General features: G+C 37.6%; 1 protein-coding gene across 1 annotated transcript; it reads right to left on the bottom strand.

Annotated features, from left to right (window-relative positions):
* Window positions 1-134: 134 nt before the first annotated feature.
* On the bottom strand, window positions 135-15,939 carry LOC130563902 (ephrin-B1-like). Its single transcript, XM_057349702.1, has 5 exons — window positions 15,481-15,939; window positions 5,578-5,855; window positions 5,133-5,225; window positions 3,056-3,169; window positions 135-2,941 (listed from the first exon to the last, which is right to left on the bottom strand). Exons 1-5 carry the CDS (start codon window positions 15,594-15,596, stop codon window positions 2,568-2,570), a joined length of 975 nt encoding a protein of 324 aa, XP_057205685.1. The 5' UTR covers window positions 15,597-15,939; the 3' UTR covers window positions 135-2,567.
* Between the last annotated feature and the right edge of the window lie 3,863 nt (window positions 15,940-19,802).

Raw genomic sequence — 19,802 nt, 5'->3', positions numbered from 1 at the left:
ACAAGGTTTGATATTTGTCTGCATACCCATGCTAATGTTTATCCATAAAAATCCCAAAATGTTTTTTTTAAGTGCTTTCTCACTGGCACTGTGTTTGGGTGTATTGTGCATTCTGGGTAGTTTTGAGGCATAAAACTTCAAGTTTATGCATTTCATTAACTTTTTAGGTCGCAGACTCGCAGAGCAATGTCCTTACATCACACAAAACATCAGTTTTCAAAAACTGAATGCAACAATACTAGAATGACATGGGACCATGATTTTATTTCAGTAAATAGGCTCGTAGGCTTCTTCCACTCTTCTGCTGGATCAATATTCATGAATGTTCACGGTTCCTCCCAGCCCTAACACTGCTCACCGTACTGTATACAAGAATATCTATAGATTGAATAGGGTAAGAGATACTCGTCCATTTTTTATCCATTTTCATTGGTTTTAGCAATTATTATTTTGTCTTCTGGGATATATTGTATGTAGCTTCTAGAGGGCATTGCTAAGGGAATAAATTTACATATATCTCCCTGGGGTGCATTTCCCAAAAGCATCGCAAGCCAACTATGGTCGCAAGCTCCATCGTTCCAACATGGTTCAACATTTTAGGTGTTTCCCAAAACCATCGTTCCAACGATCAATCGCAAGCAGCATCGCAAAGTTGCGTGGCTGGAACTACAGGTCTAGAGCTGTGGTTAGAAGAAGCGTTCCTTATTATTATGACATGTAGACTTACATGCATCAAGCTTTTGAACATGCAGTGCATTCTATAGCCATCATTCGAAATATATACAAATTCAATTTTACATCTTTTAGTTTGTCAAGAAAATAGAAGCGCTGTTTCTTTAAAAGTGCGCATGATAGGTGTGCTCTAGGACCCTGGGGAATCCCTGGGCGAAGTTACGTAGGAGAAAACTTGACCCAACGTGGTTCAAACAACAGATGTGCGACAAAGTTACTATGTTTTCAGGAAACAGTCATGAGTTGCTAGTAAGTTTCTCTAACGATGCATTGTACTATGGTGGTTAACCAGCGAGTTATATCGTTGTTAGGGAAACGCACCCCTGGTTCGCAGTGTTGGATTCTTATGAATTTTTATAATAAAAGGTGAATTACAGCCTTCTTGTGTTTACCGGGTGACAATATTATTTGGGCATGACTAGCTGAGCCTTTACAGTTATAGAAATTGAATCCCATACTGTGCCTTTAAAAACTGTGTAATTGGCCAAAAGATTACATTTTTTCTGAGTGGATTTAAGCAGTGATACTGAACTTATCATCAATCATTTCAGATTTTATAGTGAGTGAAAGTAAGGCATGACACATGTCAACATTTGATCAATTATTTTGTTCTTGACCAAGTTACTTCAATTCATTAGATGTGTGTGAAAGATGTTATAAAGTCCAGATTTTCAATAGAGAAGTAACAGAGGGTTCTCAACAACAGCAGATATAAAAACATGGCGGTAGATTACAGAATGTTATCCACCTGGAGCTTAATGTGGAAGAAACAACACATACAGTAAGTGTAAGGGACAGAATGTTCTCCTGGTTGTTAAAAAAAATTAGGCGGTAGTGTACGAAAATTTTCAGAAAATGCAGTGGTAGATTAAGTGATAAATGGTTATCTAACATGACAGTTATTACATTATTAGGGTATGCGCAACAACCGAGCCACTACAAATGCATTTGTTAAGTCATTCCCATTACCCACCATCCACCTGTGGGATCTCAACACTTAACATTTCCTGAATGTGATATCAATCTGATTTCCTGTATGGCGATATGATGTGCTAAAGCCCTGTTTGATCTAATATTGTTGTAATCTACACGATATAAACAAGACACAATAATATAATATACAGGAAGGATAGAGGGTGACAGAGGCTTCCTCTAACTTTTTTAGAAAATATTATAGTCATAAAACCTGTAAATGCTACGATAACCTAATTTTAAGTTCAACAAAAGATGTACAAGAATGCCAGACAACCTATGTATTTATCCTGACGTAAACTATGATAATAATGTTTCCAGTGAACAGCAGTCAAATAATGTTCCAGCATGCACTCTGTACACATTTAAAGTGCATTCTAATGCACATGCAGTTTCAAAAAATGCATTTTCAAGATAACTGTTCGTAACATCAGCATTAACAAAATTTCAGTTTCAGAACAAGGGCTCTTGCATTCTAAACTATTTAGTTTACATATATTATGATTTGGCTCGAGTCTCTTTGGATTATAAATAACATGGACAAGAAATGGTTGTACAATATGCCATAGTGATATAGAGGACAGGGGGGAAATGTGTAATAAAATGCTGATTTATAGACCATACAATTTATTGATGGTAAAATGAGATGGCTAACTGCTAAACTGCTGCTATGTGCACTTATTGTATACAATACTTACTAAACAAAGAAAACAGAAATGGTTTATTATTTCTTGTGAAAGCTGCCGGATACACATTGTTATTTGTCATGTGTTTCCTGAATGATGAGGCTTAAACACTTAAGTGTGTTTTCTAATGACTTATAAAAACTTCCCCCAAAGAAAGTAAAGACATCCCATGAAACGCTACACCTTGTAGTAGATGTTGGTCGGACTCTGTGGTGACATGTCCTGTAAGAAATAGACTGGATGACCATAATCTCCGCACACTTGTTCATAGTGTGGGCAGTAAGTGTTTTCTGTTCGTAGAGAGATGATCATGTCACTGGGTTCTGAGGTGACGTCGCCCATAATCTTGGGGCTGAGGGTGCTGAGGGTCAGGGGTGCCAAACGAGGTTGCGTGGGCTTCCTTGAGCGCTTCCGAATTTTGATGAGCAGAACGATCAAGAAAATCAGAAGGAGAAGGAATACGAAACAACCCGCACCAATGGCAGAGAAAACAGTGATCATGGAGCCCAGAATGCCATCATCCGTGTCGCTGGGATTTTGATTGATAGTTTCTGAAAAACATAGAATCGAGTCCACTCAAAAGAGGCATGTAATACGTAAATCAGCGAAACCGAATAAACAATTTGTTTAATCTGTATTCTGTATGTGATTCTTCGAGCGTGTACCTGTGCTCCCGGCTCTCACGGGTCTGTCTGAGTCTGTGTCGATGGAAACATTAACACTTGATTCGATCATTAGAGGTTGAGTCTGTTCTGGGTCTGGTGCAGTTGCGTTTGGATCTATAAGACAAATAAATACGTTTAATACAAACCTGACCAGACATCTGCAAAAAGTGATCATTGATCAATTCTCATGCCATCCCAGATGCAGATGAAATAAATATTCTAATAATGTCATGCTGTCTTCTCATATGAGGACAACGTGGCAGAGTTTCATCCATCAAAGTAATTCAAATGACTCCAGTGGGTTAATAAATTGGCAAGCAAACACTTTATTTCTGTTTCAGAACCACACACACGACCATACAGAACTGTCGCAGACATCTGATTCACTTCCGAGCTGTTTAATTCCACTGATCTTAGTGCATGTTGACATGTTAAAGGGCCAAGTAAAGTCTGACAGCTGTCGAGTCGTCAGTGTTCTGTGAGATGCAGCTGTACAGTCGATGTATTGCACCTTACTCTCTTCAGGCAAAGAGTAGAAACTTTTCAAACCTGTGGTGTTCAAGAGCAATCAAGGAAAATGTTAGTTCGTGGTTCCTCATGATAAAGGCCTTGAGTGGATAAATATGATTATGAACAAGTTAATGCAGAATTATTTTCCCTAAAGCATACTAATATATCTCTTAGCAAGAGAAAATGTCAGCGCTCTGCTAGACTGCCGGGTCTCTTCTTCTTGTTTGAGTTTTCCACTGTGACTCCTGATTCAGTTAGTACATGCTGCTCCTGTCTATAATGTCTTATTGATGCTGTTGTTGTATAAAAGCAGTCGAATAAGGGGAGTTAGGAAACTTTGTTTATGCACACGGATGTGCCAAATAGTAAATTAACCTTACTTAATATAAAATATTAATTCTATAGATTATTCTATAGACGTTTACTAACTGTTATCTGTGTTATATGGTTAATGTTTGGTTGATGCTCTGGTTCTAACACGTTATTTGGTATCATACTAATTATTATCTACTGATTTTGCATCAAACAAACAGAGAGCTTGGAGCAATGAATCAGCTTCTCGCTGTTCTCGTAATTGTGAGGACTGTTGCTCTTAAAACACTGTTAAAGTCCCAGTGAAATTAAAAATAACAATTCTTATTTTTTCATGAAACATGGCAGCGTTTATAGTAAATAGCTTATCAATGTGGGTCGTTTTCTTTTTAAAATTCACGTACCCTCATAATCTTCAGTTAAAATCTGAAAATGCAATTCCGCCCTGAAATGACTATCCATCTCAAATGACGTAAATTAGATGGCTTGGCCGGAGCTTCCGTTAACTCCTCCCCTTCAACTGTCAGTCTGCTGCCAGTTTCATTTCAAAATCAATGCAACAGCTGTTTTTACACGTCCAATCAATTCGCAGTGACAAATGCAAGCCACGCCCACACATTTTCTCCTTTGAAATTCCTTTTCACTCGGAAATGTGTCAGAATACAGAAGTAAAAACGATCGCAACTTCCGGTTCACGGGGACTTTAAGGTTCAGAATCAGTGCCCTTTCTTGTACTTTTGTTTGGGCATAACATGGATAACTAATGCTTTTCAAACTCATTAACCTTGTGATTTACAGCACAGAATAAAACACTTTCAACCCCTTTTCAGGTTTCACTTTATTTCATTTAGCTGGTAGCACTATGGCTATTGCAACAAGGATTAATCCAGGCAGGAAGCCCGGCATGAGATTTCTTCAACATAAGACAAAGTACAACATAGACAGAATTAAACAGGGTAAAAAGCTAACAAGACACACCTGGGGAAGACCAATCAACACACAAGATAAAACAGGAACAGGAATTAATACAAACGAGTCCACAACACGATAATTAAAGGCCACAAAACAAGGAAAAACACACTGGAATCATAACAGCTATACAGTAGGTGAATACTGACATACTGAAAATGTCATCAGGTCAAGACTCTTATCATACATGTTTAGAGGAGATTGGATGCATTGTATGCTTAAAATACAACAATTTCGGACATGCGAATAAATAACATTTTAAAAATAAATTAAGCTGTACACTTACTCTGTCCAACCTTCAGAATGACTTTCATAGAGTGAGTTTTGCACACGCCTCCCTCGCGATTCTCCAAGCCTTCTAAAGAGCTATTTGATGTAGCTGTGGAAAAAAGATCAAATGTACTATGAGAGCTTGACCTGACTTCATCTATGTTTAATGAGACATTCTTACGAGCTTCCTTGCATTACAGCAGTTGTTAATGGTTGAGTTTTAATGGCAGGTGCGAGAAGTGTGACTGTATAATGGCTCCTAACTTTATATCGCCCAATGACCCAGGGGTGCAATCCCTACAGTGCTTATAATAATGGGTTGGTGGAATTTTCCTGTTGGATCTGCTTTTCATCATCCAACCAATCATTGGTGAATGATCAAGTGCCGCTCCACTTAATTTCTTCCCATCATATTACAGAAGTGAAATCGTTTTGGTCAGGATTAGTAATGTTTGACTTACAGGTGATGTAGTAGTTGATGTTACTCTTAAACTCCAGTCCCATATAGTTCGGGCTGAACTCTTGGAATTTAATGGTGAACTTGATGTTCTTCTCTGGTTTGTTGCAGTTGACCAGTACATTAGGGTCCAGGACCGTGCTGCATTCTTCAGCCTGCTCTTTCCTTACCAAATACAGCTTATAATACCCATACAGCTGGTTGTCGTCTGCTTTAGGACAGATAATATCCAACCTGTCCCCAATATCAGGATAGATCACCAGGCCTTTTCCCTCCTGGAATCTGAAAAACGGAAAGAAAAAAGTTAACTTAAAAACAAAAGCTAGTAAGTTGCGTTCAGTAAACTTGAAAAATAAAGAAAAGATGCTCGTATGCAACACATACAGCAGGGCAAATGAAGCCTTTACATCTGTTTAATTGTTTGTTTTTAGTCTTGGGTAGGTTTGTTTGATGGCTTAATGTAAATCAACCAATGGGTTATTTTCACTGATATTTGATTTAACGCTCGTCCCCCCTTAGAACACCAAAAAAGACTTCTCCAGTTACCAACAGGTAAACGTTCAAAGCATTTTTCATGCACATGTGTGACATACTGTATATACGCATGGCTTTTTAACAGGTGTTAATATAATATCACTGCCAGTAAAGGCATGACACTGGAGCTCAAACTAAAAAATGCTTGAGAACAATAAGAAGACAAAGGTCAGCCGGCAAAGTGCCCCAAGGATAACTCCACTTGACATTTGTGATATAATCATGTAGAGAAAAATAGTAACAGATAGCAAGAGGAAAAAGTTGAAATCACTGCATTGTTCATGTGTCAACACAGAAGACCGAACAAAAAGTCATGTATTATTATGTGCTATACTTTTAAAGGAAAAGCAAAAAAGAAGCTTAGCAAACAGATTTCTGCTGTCTCATTCCATTGTATTTGGTCTTTTCATTGTTCTTGACTTGTGTTTTATCAATTTAACCTCAAAATAAACACTTGACCTTTTTATAACATTCACTAAATTTAGTTGATTTGAGGTGAAATAGAGTACAGCTATCCGTTAGGAGCATAATCCAGATATAGTCATAATAAAGGTGAAAGGTCTGGCACAGGGGTGAGCAGTATGACCACAATTGTGTACTCTGACAATTGTTTGGAATATACAGTATATATATAGCACATTCAATATGTGTGTTGAGCATGTGCAATTTGTCACAATGAGTGCTTAACATTGGTTGCTACTTCGTTATAGTTACTTTGATACTAATTTCACAAATACATCTACACAAGAACTGTGGAAATTATCATATTTTTTCATATTTTTCAAGAATCATATTTTTGTATAACTGTTAAGTACACCAAAATAACAAGGGTGTAGATTAGAACACATGTCATCATGAGGGAATAAATGTAACAACCCAGATAACAACCTCTCAAAACGAATAACACACGACACCGTAACCCGGATGCAGCGAAGGATTTTGACAGGATTTTTGACAAACTAAATATAATATGTCTTTTAATAACAAATATGACATTATATTTACAAATGATTAAACCAAATTGCCTGTTCGTGACATTTGATCGTTGTTTCTTACCTTTAAACCAAAAGTAAACAGCTTTTCCTCACGGAAGGTCTGCAATCGGTAAAAATTAGGTAATCAAATATTTCAAATTCACATGTCATATCCAGTTTTTTCTCATGTGCCAAGTAGGTGTGTAATAAGCGGGATAATGTACAAGCAGCCGGTTGTTATCGCGAAATAAGCCCCTTCAGTGTGATACAAGATCACCTGATCACACTGTCGGGGCTTATTTCTATGGCTGCCTGTACATTATCCCTTACACAGTAGATGTTACTGTATGTGATTCAGAATTATTGGCATGAATCGAACACAGATAATTGTTTTTTAACCAGTCCAACACAATTGGAAGAAAAGTGGTGAGCTGTCAACTTTGCGCAAAATGTGTTCAGAAAGTTCTTTATTGATCATGCTTGGACATCACTAAAACGTTTGATAAAGTGATAAAAATCATCGTCAAAATTGGCATAATTAAAGTCAACTGTACACGTCGTAGGTAATTGTCAAAAGAAATGAAAGAAAACACATAAGAGACTCAGGAACACTACTAAACTGCAAAACAAACACAAGATTGATCGCATACGGAACAAAGACAGCACAACTACACATTCACAAACTAAACAAGACCAATGAGACAGAAAATAAACAGAAAGAGGAACTACGAACAGAACGAACCTCATCAAAAGTCTATCAATGAACAACAAAATAAGAGTCCTCGTGCCTGAACAAAAGTCAGAATAAAGGTTTCTTGTAAAGCTAATCTGAAAACCAACTACTTTAGTTCACTAGAGAGAAGAAAGATTGAGGGTACAGGCAATTCAAATTTTCAGACTTTAATCTTTTAATCACCTTTAATCTTAAAGATATGAAGAATGACTCTTAGGAAACAAACTTGTTGAAAACATGCCAACAACCATAAGAGTCCCCACGCTGAGTTGTACTGTTTGTTTCCAGCTCTGGAACATGACGAAACAGACCAAACATATTTCACTCTAAAACACTTTCAACTTTCAACCGTACATGACCCGAGGGAAATTCCACTGAAGACTGCAGGTCAAAACAGAAGAAGAGTCCCTGAACTATCATATGCCGTCAAATGATGTAAATATATTTATGCTGTCGCGGCCGAAAACAAGGAAAGGTGTGTTTTACTGTCCTCTGCTTGTCTTGTTTGTTAAGCTAGTTAAAACTATCTGACTCAAGTGCAGACAAATGATTTTCATCGTTTAGATTGATCATTTTAAACCCAACAAAATTGCGGAAACATGTTTGGTTTTTGCTTTGCCAAAAAAAATGAACTCTTCACACTGCAAGCCACACCTTCATAAAGAACCAATCTACAAGGCCGTTTGTCATGTGTAACCTCACCATTCTGGGAACGCTCATCTCTGTAATGGCTGCCTTTCATTTGCTTTATTGTCTTGCACACACAATGAAAGCAAAACTAGCCCATTTGCATCTCTAATCACCGCCTGGACCACCGAAAACAGGCGGCACTCTCCTTCGGGATATCGTTTGCCTGATTGGAAAATAATGACACGCAATTATTGTCATGGATACCATGCAATATCCTGAAAGAAAGGAATGGTGGGATATTAATACAAAAGCTCAGAGGACGAAATGAATTAGTGTGGAGATTAGGCCGATATGAAGCTAATGAGTCTTCCAGCCTCTTTGAAAGAGCTCATATTCCCCCCGAACCCCGCAGCTCAGAGCCCAACACCTGGTCTTCAATGTGCTTTAGCAGATCAACATTCCCCAGCTCAACAACACAAAACCACACATTCCTGCTGGAGTTTAATGACCAGTTCATCTGAAAGATCTGCCAGTCAAACTTGTGATTTTCATGCAAGCGCTTCTGTCATATTTGCAGTGTTGGGTAAGTTACTCTGAAAAAGTAATTAATTACTAGTTACTAATTACATATTCAATCGTGTAATTAGATTACTGTACAAATTACACTCTTCAAAAAGTATTTAGTTACTTAGTATATTAGTATACTAATTACTTTCTATATCCTACATCAACCTTGATTAGTTAAGTGATTCAAGGATAGACATGAAACGTCTTATTTAATTCATTCAAATAAATAATATAAAACTGCATGAAGTAGTTTTAACTGACTAAAGTATTACAAATGTGAGAATTATACATTAAAGCAGGGATTTTAAAGTTAGACTTTGAATTTTGACGTCAATTCCACCATTGCACACGCATGTATTACACAAAGTATTTAGTTTAATTACATGAAAAGTAACTGTAATTAAATTACAGAAAAAATAAGAGTAATCCCTTACTTTACTTTTTCAAGTGAAAAGTAATTAAATTACAGTAACTAATTACTTAGTAACTAGTTACACCCAACACTGCATATTTGTTCATAATAAATACATAATAATACGAAACAAGATGTTACCTCCATTCATTCTTCAAAACCTCCTTCACAACACCAGTTGGACATTTAGTCATAGGAACATCTGCTCACTTTTCTTTTTTAAAAACTAGATGTAGATGATGTGGTGATTTATGTGAAGTCAACCAGTCAGGTTGGTGGCAACAATGCAGAAAACAAATGGAAAGCACATGTACACTGTACTACTTGCACAAGCACATGAGTAATAACAGCATGGACAGCTGACCCCGAGTTGATTCTGAAAACCCTTAGACAAATTAACCATGGTTTTATTATAGTAAAAGTGTAGTGACTATTAAACAAACAACACAGTGAGACAATGGTAAATGTGTGGTAACTTCAGTTTTACTAATTACTAGTATTGTAATTTTCTGTAAGGTAGAATCTAATGCTATTCCCTGCATTTCAACCAAACTCTTTCCCATGCCATGTCTTTTTCCTTATATTCTTTTATTTGGAACAGTTGTGCCAAAAAATGTTTTCCTTTGACTCTAAATATTTTGTCTACAAATGCCTCAGAATTTCCTGCAGTTTTCAGAATAAAAAAGACTTAGTGGGTTCTCTCTCTCTTTTGTGTGTGTGCATATTTAGTTTCATTTCCGACGCAAGCCAAGGGAAAAAAAACATAAAAAGTTCTTGCAGAATTTAGGAAATGAAAATGATCTTAAAGGAGTAGTTCACTATAAAATGAACATTTTCTAAGAAAACTAAAAAAATGATATACTTTTTAAACAGAAATATATGGCTTGCACTGCCTCGAAGTGCCTCTTGGATGCGCGTCCACGACTTCACATACTCTGTAATAACATTGGAAAGGTCACATGTGACGGTAAGCTGAAGTTCCGACCCAGTGTTCACGAGTGTGGAGACCGTTCAAAAGGTCTTGGATGTTGAATGACACGTTATATGTCTTTGTGCAAGATTATTGTTTAAAATGGTCAGTTCGTTTGCATATCAGGGATGTTTAAATCTGTTGAAATCTATGCGACGCTTAAGCTTTCCAATGTGATTGCGTTAGAATTTGTGATTACGCAAATCGTGGACGTGCGGGGAGACAGGGCAAGCTGTGTATTATGTTTAATGTTTTCGTTTTCTTGAAAAAATGACTAATCGTTTGGCTAGACGACACCCTTATTCATCGGCTGGTGTAGTGAAGAGCCTCTTGAAGCAGCGATGAAACTGACATTTGGACCTCAACCAACAGCCCCCCGTTCAAGTCCATCATATGGAGAAGAACACTGGAAAGCTTTTCTCAAAAGCCTCAATTTGTTTTCCACAGAAGAAATAAACACACGGACGGCTATGACGTGGGTAAGTGAAGAATTATCAAGAAATTTTCATTTTATAGTGAGATACTCCTTTAAAGGTCCAGTGTATAAAAATGTTGTGGGATCTAGTGGTGAGGTTGCGAACACCCCTCTCTTTCGAAGCAATACGGTGGCTGCACAGAACTAAGATGTTGTCGCATTTTCACTTTTTTTGCTGAAGGAGATAACGTATTTATGAAACGTGCTCTGTAGAGCAGGTGGTCCGTTTAGGGCTATAAAAACATAACGCTTCATTATATAAGCTCTTTATACACCTCTGAACACATAGTTATGTATATTATATTGCATTTCTGTCAATACATCCTCAAAAAATGTACACGCTGGACCTTAGTTGTCAACAATTGACTACAAATCAACTCTTAACGTCTTAATGTGTCTAAAAAAATACATCTAAAGGAGTCAATTGTTGACAGAATATATGGATAGCATATGTTAGATTATGACTAGACTCAGTCTTGATAAGAATTATTTATGTTTATATTAGAGATGAAAGGGATCAAGAGATCTGTATTTCGTATTTCCTTTGGGAAACAAATGGCAGCAGGTCTATACTGCAGATAACAAAAATTACTTTTCTAAAACATTTAAGAAAATCAATCAAAAAATCACTAACAAATTTCTTATGAATTTTCAAAGTGTTATGACTAGATTTAATAAATTGTGCTGTAACTGGGGATTGTGGTAAAATATGTGTGTTATTCAGTGAGCTGAGTGGCCAGTAACAACACGACTCTCATGCTGCTATGGATCCAGAAGCGGGGGTCTCAGTCACCTGACGGTGGTGGGGAGAGACACGGATAAAGGGTGGAATCAAGAATTACATTGTAATATTGTAATTGTTAGTATTATAATCCCTGCTCTATGTTCTGTTTTCAATGTATGGCTAATAGGTTTTCTTTATTCTGTCTATATCTACTTGGATCCATGTGGTTTTATAATGAATATTGTGGATCCATCTGGTGAACTGACACACTTAAATGTGGACAGCAGGGGCGGGACACTCTATTCCATTAAATCCTTCCACAGAAAGAGCTTTTCTAATGGGTTTTGAAATGCCCGTCACATCCATCCGTTCCACAAGCCACAATAATTTGTATCCATCCCCCTCTTTTAAAAACACGAACAAACTTTCACTTTGACACTGACATTCACTTTCAGTGCATGCTCAGGATTCTTACACATGGAAGTGATCCTGCCCGGGAGCAGATGATGGTTTGTGTTTGGTTTGTTCTGACAGCAGATACTTTTTCTGTTTAAAGCCCCTAATGTTTAGTTTTCAAGACTGTTTCCTACAACTTTTGTGAAATGCCCCAGGGCCACTAGTTTTCCACTGTCTCAAGCCAAACATGCATCCCCCCAATATTTAGGTTAGTGTACAACAAATATGACCCAAACCATAAATGCAAACCGTAAGATGATTTATTACGACCTATGGTTACGTTTTAAAGACCATTTTACATGCAGGGTATTTCATTGCTTAATACCGTTCACCAAATGTATCAGATCAAGACACATTTAATTCTATGCGTTTGTAAAAGTAGAAACGGTTTCATAAATATTTATGGCTTCAAAGATATTTTGTAGCACCTAACCCCACCTGGAAGTTTTTCCATGTGTATTCACCAGATTTGAGGTTTATGTCAGATGGTGATCGCTTTTGCCTCTTCCTCATACAAATTGATCATCTGACTTTGTACTGTTTTAAAAAAATGTGTTGTGTTTTATATTATATAATAAATGAGTAAATGATGATTTGATCATGAATAGTGTAATGTTTATGTAAATACAGTTAATCCTGAGAATGAATATCTATGTTAGATCTAACGGTATATCAAGTAGATGTCATATTTCAGTCTGTATGTCAATGAAAACACGCAACACAATACAATACAATAACTGCCTCTGCGTTTAATGACTTCTACAAGTAAGACTACGTTCACACTGCAAGCCTAAATGCTCAATTCCGATTTTTTGCTCAGATCAGATTCTTTTGTTCGGCTGTTCACACTATTTTATAAATGTGGCCAATATCAGATTCCAGTGTGAACTCGTGATGGTTCTAAACTGAATCGCATGAGCAAAACAACAATAACACGCAGCAGGCTGTCATAAATAAGCAAGGGTCAAATCAGCGGGTGTGCTTGACTTCATGCAGTGCTGAGTGGGCCGTTCTCACGGCATGATTTGAGAGCATTCCCGGAGCAGTCCGTATAATGGATCCTGTGGTCATTTGTTGCATCGCATCGTGTGGCTTGCGTGTGGTGTAGACAGTGCAAGGGCTTAGGTTTATAATCTGATGCTTAAAGTTTGGCAACCGAGCTGTAAAGTGCACTTCCCTCAACAGAATGGCTTGTGAAGCATTAAATCACCACAGAATTGTGATGGATGTATATCTACAATGACGCAAAAGTCGCATGAATTCCGATATGACCGTTCAGACTGAGGTCGCATTGCGAAACATCAGACACGTATCTGATTTAGGACCACATATGGAAGTGGCTCAAATCAGATTAAAAAAGATCGGATTCCACGTGGTTTGTCCTGTTCACACTGTCATGCAGTAAACAGATCTGGGTCACATATGAGCAAAGAAATCGGATTTTGGTGGCAGTGTGAACGTAGCCTAAGTGATCCTTATTACACGGCTCATTTGAATGCTTGATTCTGATTGGCCAGTCGCGACATTCCAAGGGTTGTTATTTTCAAGACTAACAAGTTATTTTCAAATAACAACCGCTCAAAACTAATAACACCCTGTAACCCGGATGCTGCAAATCATTTTGAGAGGGGCAGTTTAATATTACACAAAAATAATTATAAATATGTCTTTTAATAACATATGATATTATATTTACAAATTATGAAACCAATTTGCCTGTTCGTGTTTGAACGTCGTTTCTTACTTTAAAACCAAAACTAAACGGCTTTTCCTCGCGGAAGGTCTGCAAAAATGAGCTAATAAAATATTTCAAATTCACATTTTATGTCCAGTTTGTTTCTCATATGGCAAGTAGTCGTGTAATAAACGGGATTACACAAGATCCTGATCACACTGTCGGGGCTTATTTCGGCGATAACAACCGGCTGCCTGTACATTATCCCTTACGTAATTAACTGTTATCAGGACTCCAGCAGGAGCTTTTCTAGATTGAGCGCATAAGTTCACAAGACTTCACAATGGTTTCACGCAGGTGTTCTTTGTGGCTCGAGAACAGGCTATAAGCCCCCAGTTTTTAGTAATAAGATCTGTATCAGTGAGTAATGTGATCACAGCCTCAGAGGTGCAAGGCTAGAGTTAAACAAAAAACACTTTCCATCTCCATGACAATTCGTGCCGAAGCCAGTCACCCCCCCCAAAAAAAATGTTTTTACTCATTCTTGCGATCCAAGATGCATCAGCTAAAAACATATCTGGGATGGCACAAGGATGTGCAAATTATGAGAGAATTTTCATTTTACGGCGAGCTTTTTTTACTTTAATTGTCATAAAAAGAGTAGTGTGGTGGTTTTAAAAAAAATAGGGCTAACAAAATGCAATTCATATTTTTTCTGCAGTAAACAAACTCAGTTACCTTTAAGGAAACAAAGACAAAGTCATATTTTTATTTAATATCTGACACGCAATGAAGAGACTAAAAGTTTCCAGAAGCTTAATGCTTTGCAATAATGTTCATTTTATTTGAGTAAAGGCATGGTGTACAATTTAAATGTGAGTTTTGTGTGGCTGTCTTCAGAAACGTGCTCACCATGAGACAAGCCAAATCAATGCTTTACATACACAACACTTTACACACTTTACGTACATTTTACATTAAGCAAAAATGCATTTCAGGAAGTTTCAGCTGACTACATTATATGCATTTTTAATGAGCTGTTATAATGTAAGACCTGCACTTACAGGGAAAATACTGTAGAAAATTGCTATTACATGATTCACGTGGTAGCGTCTCCTATCATATCATGTCATATGCCTGTTATAGTGTTTTGTCTTTATTTTAAAGAGAATTAACTTCCAACCCAACAGTGTTCATTAAGAGCTAAACACAGTGCGGCTGGGAAACAATTTTGCAGCACAAATTGTCATAGCTAAACTGTCATAAATTGCAGCGTTTCTTCATTATTTCTCATGTCACTTTTACTATCAAATTAAACGTATTAACTCAGTATTTAAATGTACTTATTAATTCAGTGTAGCAGCTCTAAATTTCAACCTCTTGCAATCAGTGTTCTACATCGTTCTCTCATGTCATTTAACTTTGAATACAGTACTGAGACTACATTCATAATCTTTAGGGAGAAGCAGACTGCCCTGCCAAACTGAGTCTGATGGCTAAATAATCACATTTATATTTGACTGTCTGCTTGAACTATTCACATTTAGACATGCATAAAACAGTAAATAGGCCTACATTAAACAATTAATACAGTTAAACAAATTGAGACAGTCGGTTAACAATGCAGAGAATCCTAAAGATTAGTTAATATAACGAATAAAACTCATGGAGTATCAACAGGACACGTGACACGATGTCTGTTAAGTTAAAACGTAAGAGTTGTCTAACGTTAGCTGTTTGCGTCAGGTTTGACTTACTTTGGGTTTTGAGCGCTCCAGATGATGGTCTCCAGTGATTTGGCTGAAAATAATATAAACCTGTACGTGAATATACAAATCCAGATGTTATACTTCCAGTATCCGTGTCCAGCCATAATACTGCGCTAATCTGATTCTATTATTTGTGATGTTGAGCACATGTCCCTCTTGTCCGGCAGCACCGTCTACTGTAAGTTTGTCTTAAGTAAAATAACTCGATCCAGTGAACTCGTGCCTTTAGTTAATGAAGCTCAGTTTCTGTACATGTTGTAGTAAATGTAATGTTAATAAATAGACATCGCGATATATAGGCTAGCTTCCATCTTGTGTCCATCCATCTGTGAAACTGCACGGAACTCATGATATGACCTTCATCCAGCTGAGCTTCAAATACTACAACACATCACATTCATGTCACTGTTACTCACGGGATGATCACTGGACTGCTTCCGTCAGGCTATAGGACAAACCCCATCTAAACTTCAACGTCAGTACTCGCATCCTATGATCACGTGACATCCATTTTATTGTAGCTCATCTGTTCCGTTAAAAAAGTATGTAAACAGTATAGATTCGCCGATTCATTTGAGAATTTTTTTATCAGACGTCTGCGTGGGGACATTTAACGTGATGGTTTTGTAGTGTAATTATTATTTTGGTTAAATGTTTACCACTTTTCTAACTAATATAAATTGTAACGACATTGTGCAGTTCACTAATATCGGTATAAATATGAATTAAGGAAATGTCCCTTTCTGTGATGCATAACGGTTAACAGTTTCCCCGTGGACGAATTAGTCTGTAATTCTGTAGACTTGTAAAAATATGTATTAAATGGCTTTAAAACTCTGACACAGCCTAGTGTTTTGTAACCATGTCAATAATAACTTCCATACAATGTCATTTTTTATTTCAAATAAATACAATTGTAATTATATATAAAAATCAATATTCATTAAGTTAAATACAAATATTTGTGTCTTTTTGAAACCATAAAGGCAAATTAGCATATAAATGTAAAAAAAAGAAACAACCAGCCCTCTCTCTTCTCTTTGAGGCTAAAAACACCCCCCCAAAAACAAAAGGGCCATAATAATATAGTATAATATATTAATATAAGTTTTAATATACTGTACAATAATCAGTTCATGGATGTGTTTTTTCTCTCTCTCCCATGAGGAACGATCCACTATACATTTTCTTTAATGAAGTAAAATAAGCATCTTGACGTTTATGAACTTAAACACTGTTTGCATAACATTTTATTCATTTTGTATTAAACAATCAGCCCCAATCAATCTAGCTTTTGAGACTGTTAAATGCAAAAGAATTTATCCACCATAAAAATAACTGAATAAACACACAAAATAAAACAAATTCAGGAGGAAAGTGCTCCATGAATAGATCAAACAGCATATCTGCATCAATCTCCACAAACACATTTTACCTGTATACAAGCATAGATAACGTTGGCTCAATTTACCATAAAACACACATTTTTTACTGACTGTTGTAGTTGATCTCGAGCTTTACTATCACTGTACTTCCCACTAAACACTGAAGGTCATAACAGTGTCCAGAAGAAGACGCTCACATCATATGAACCTGAAAGAAGCATCTCATCCAGTCATGTATAAAGTTTGTGTAAAAGGCAAGCTCTCCACTCTGTTTGTAAACTAAAAAAATAGCTAATTTTCCATATGTACATTTGTACTTATTTGTGCTTACACATGAAACACATAAATGCAATGCATTAACATCAACATTGTGTTCAAAACACTTCTGTCGGTATTTTTCTTGCCTAAGGAAAAATATTAAATTACAACAGTTTTTTGTCAGCAAAAACTAAATGTCTCATTCTTTAAGACAGAAACACAAAAATATAGAAACTAAAAAAAATTAGGCCGCATTCTGCCACAGCACTTCATCAACATCACAGGTAATGTTCTCCCTGGTTTAACAGTGAAGAAAGAATCTTCTGTTCTGGTAAGATCGATGCATTCAGGGATCGAAAGCCCGGAGGCTGGAGCAGAGGCCTCACGAGGTTGAGAGGATGCAGGTGATACATGCAGAAAAAACTTTCTGAAGGGTGGACCCCATTCTTTAAGAATCCCATAGTCTTGGTCCTGCCTATAGACTGTATAAAAGATGGACAGCGTGACGCCGCTTACTCCCATTGTAACGAATTGATCGTAAAACGTCCGACGATGGGCGCTGACGTTACGCAAAAACGGCAGTGTGGAGCCTGGGTTTGCGCAGAAGTCGTCAGTGGAGCCAGAGTCTGCGCAGTAGTGAGCACCAAGTGCAGCCCGGAATCAAGGTCCCTGATGTCTCAATCGTAAACGAAGAAATCATGTTACCGCACCCCTTTTTTATAACATCTTATAAATAACTAAATCCAAACTTGAAAAATGAACACTTGAACATACATCAACGTGATAAAAACTTGGATTGTAATTGGATTTGATGGTGTGGCTCCTGCCCCATTTGTTTACATGGAGAGGGCGGAGTTTATGGCCTGTACTGCAGACAGCCACCAGGGTACGATCAAAGAGCCGGTGTCGTGCCGAAAACACACTCCCTGCCAGATTATGCACCCCCCCTCCCCACAATGGTTAGGGTGAGGATTAGGTGTTAGGGGAGGGGTTAGGATTAGGATTGGGTGTGGGGAAGGGTTAGAATTAGCCAATCGGACAGCGTGTTATTGAAGGGGGTGCAGAATCTGGCGGGTAGTGTGTTTTCGGCACAACACCGGTGTTGTACCGAAATTCGACTCCCCGTGAGATTACGACTCCCCTACTTCTGATTGGTTCATTCACTTAGGATGCTGCTTTGTGATTGGTCCCTATCTCTAAATCATCCCGCCCCCATACCATTTTGATACAACACCTGCAGCTTCACTTTTCAGGACATGTGAGGCACCCCCAGTCCTGCCATGAGTGAACCGCAGCCGAGCCTCCTCCTTCCTAGTAAAACATCAAGATCAACAGTGGGGGTTTGTGGGGTTTAGTTCCGCTAGTAAAAGGGAATATGTCACCAGGGTCATCTGTATGAAACAGCAAATAGCAAAACAGAGGCCAAAACTGAATTCATAAAGCTAGAGTACAGTTTGAAGCCTTACTTTTTGCAAAAAGTGAAACCGTATGCGCATGACGACCATCAATATGACCAGAGGGAAGAGGATGAAACAGGGTCTGGCAGCACCGTGTTGACAGCATCACATAACAGAATCCATAATGTTTACTGTAAACTTGCTCAAAAACGGTTCTTCCAAAATAGACAGCGACTTGGCAAAATGGTTCACGCACAAAAAGAGTCAAAAGCTCTGGTTATTACAACCCTACAGAAAACATATGGGCAGAAGAGAAAAAGCATGTTTAAGCAAAGCAGTATGGAGGAAAAGAGTTTATTGCTAGGAGATTAATGATCAAGGATTTAAGCGCGAAAGAGTGCAACCTTCTGTTGGCCACAGCCCCTCAAGTCAAAGTCATGCATAAAACCTTAAATAAAACAACCGTCAATCTCGCCCTCTTGATAATCTTTGTATGGTACATTTGTTCCTTGTTTAAAATGTGACGCACTTAAATATGCAAACTTGAAACGATCCACGAACGTCGAATCAGCGGGTTAATATCTTTCTCTCCTTGTTGAAACGCGTCATAAAATGGTAACTCTGGTGGGGGTGTAGCGCGCCAAAAAAACAAAGAAGAACTCTTGTGGGGATTCGGAAAAAGACATAGCGATACTTAACCAAACTGACTAAATAAATGACGAATTAATCCAGGAAGTACTTTCTTGATTCCGGCGCGAATATTAACTGGTCGTAGAAAGGTGATGTTCCTCCCGAAAAGAGACACACTTTCTTTCTTGTAAAGAAACACTTAACCTTGAACATCCAAGAAACTTAGGGGCGCCAGCCCGCCACTTAAAAGAAGATCCATGAAACGTATTCCAGAGAAACTTTGAGACGGTAAGCGAGTGATATTTTCACACATTACTGAAACTTGAACTAGACAACTCGAGCTCGTTGTATGAATGCAAGCCCGCCATTAAAAAAAAAACAAGAACTCGTGCTCGTTCGTGTACGTCTTTAACTCAGCAGTTTACTTGATTCTCGAGTTGCACATCCATATTAGGCTGCAGTTGTTAATGTTAAGATGTTTTTAAATATTAATCTCGTGATTTATTTATATTACTGTATTTATAAATACGTATGTGGCCTAATTGTACGTTGACTGGAAGCAGTGGTGGCATGGCCACGAGGGTGGCACGACGCTAGCAAACTCCATTTTAGCACCACTTGTTTTTCTTTGACGTTAGTC

This window comes from Triplophysa rosa, linkage group LG13 (assembly GCF_024868665.1).
Source record: "Triplophysa rosa linkage group LG13, Trosa_1v2, whole genome shotgun sequence".
Taxonomy (NCBI): Eukaryota; Metazoa; Chordata; class Actinopteri; order Cypriniformes; family Nemacheilidae; genus Triplophysa; species Triplophysa rosa.
The sequence above is the reverse complement of the archived record's forward strand: the minus strand, read 5'-3'. Positions and strand labels throughout refer to the sequence as shown.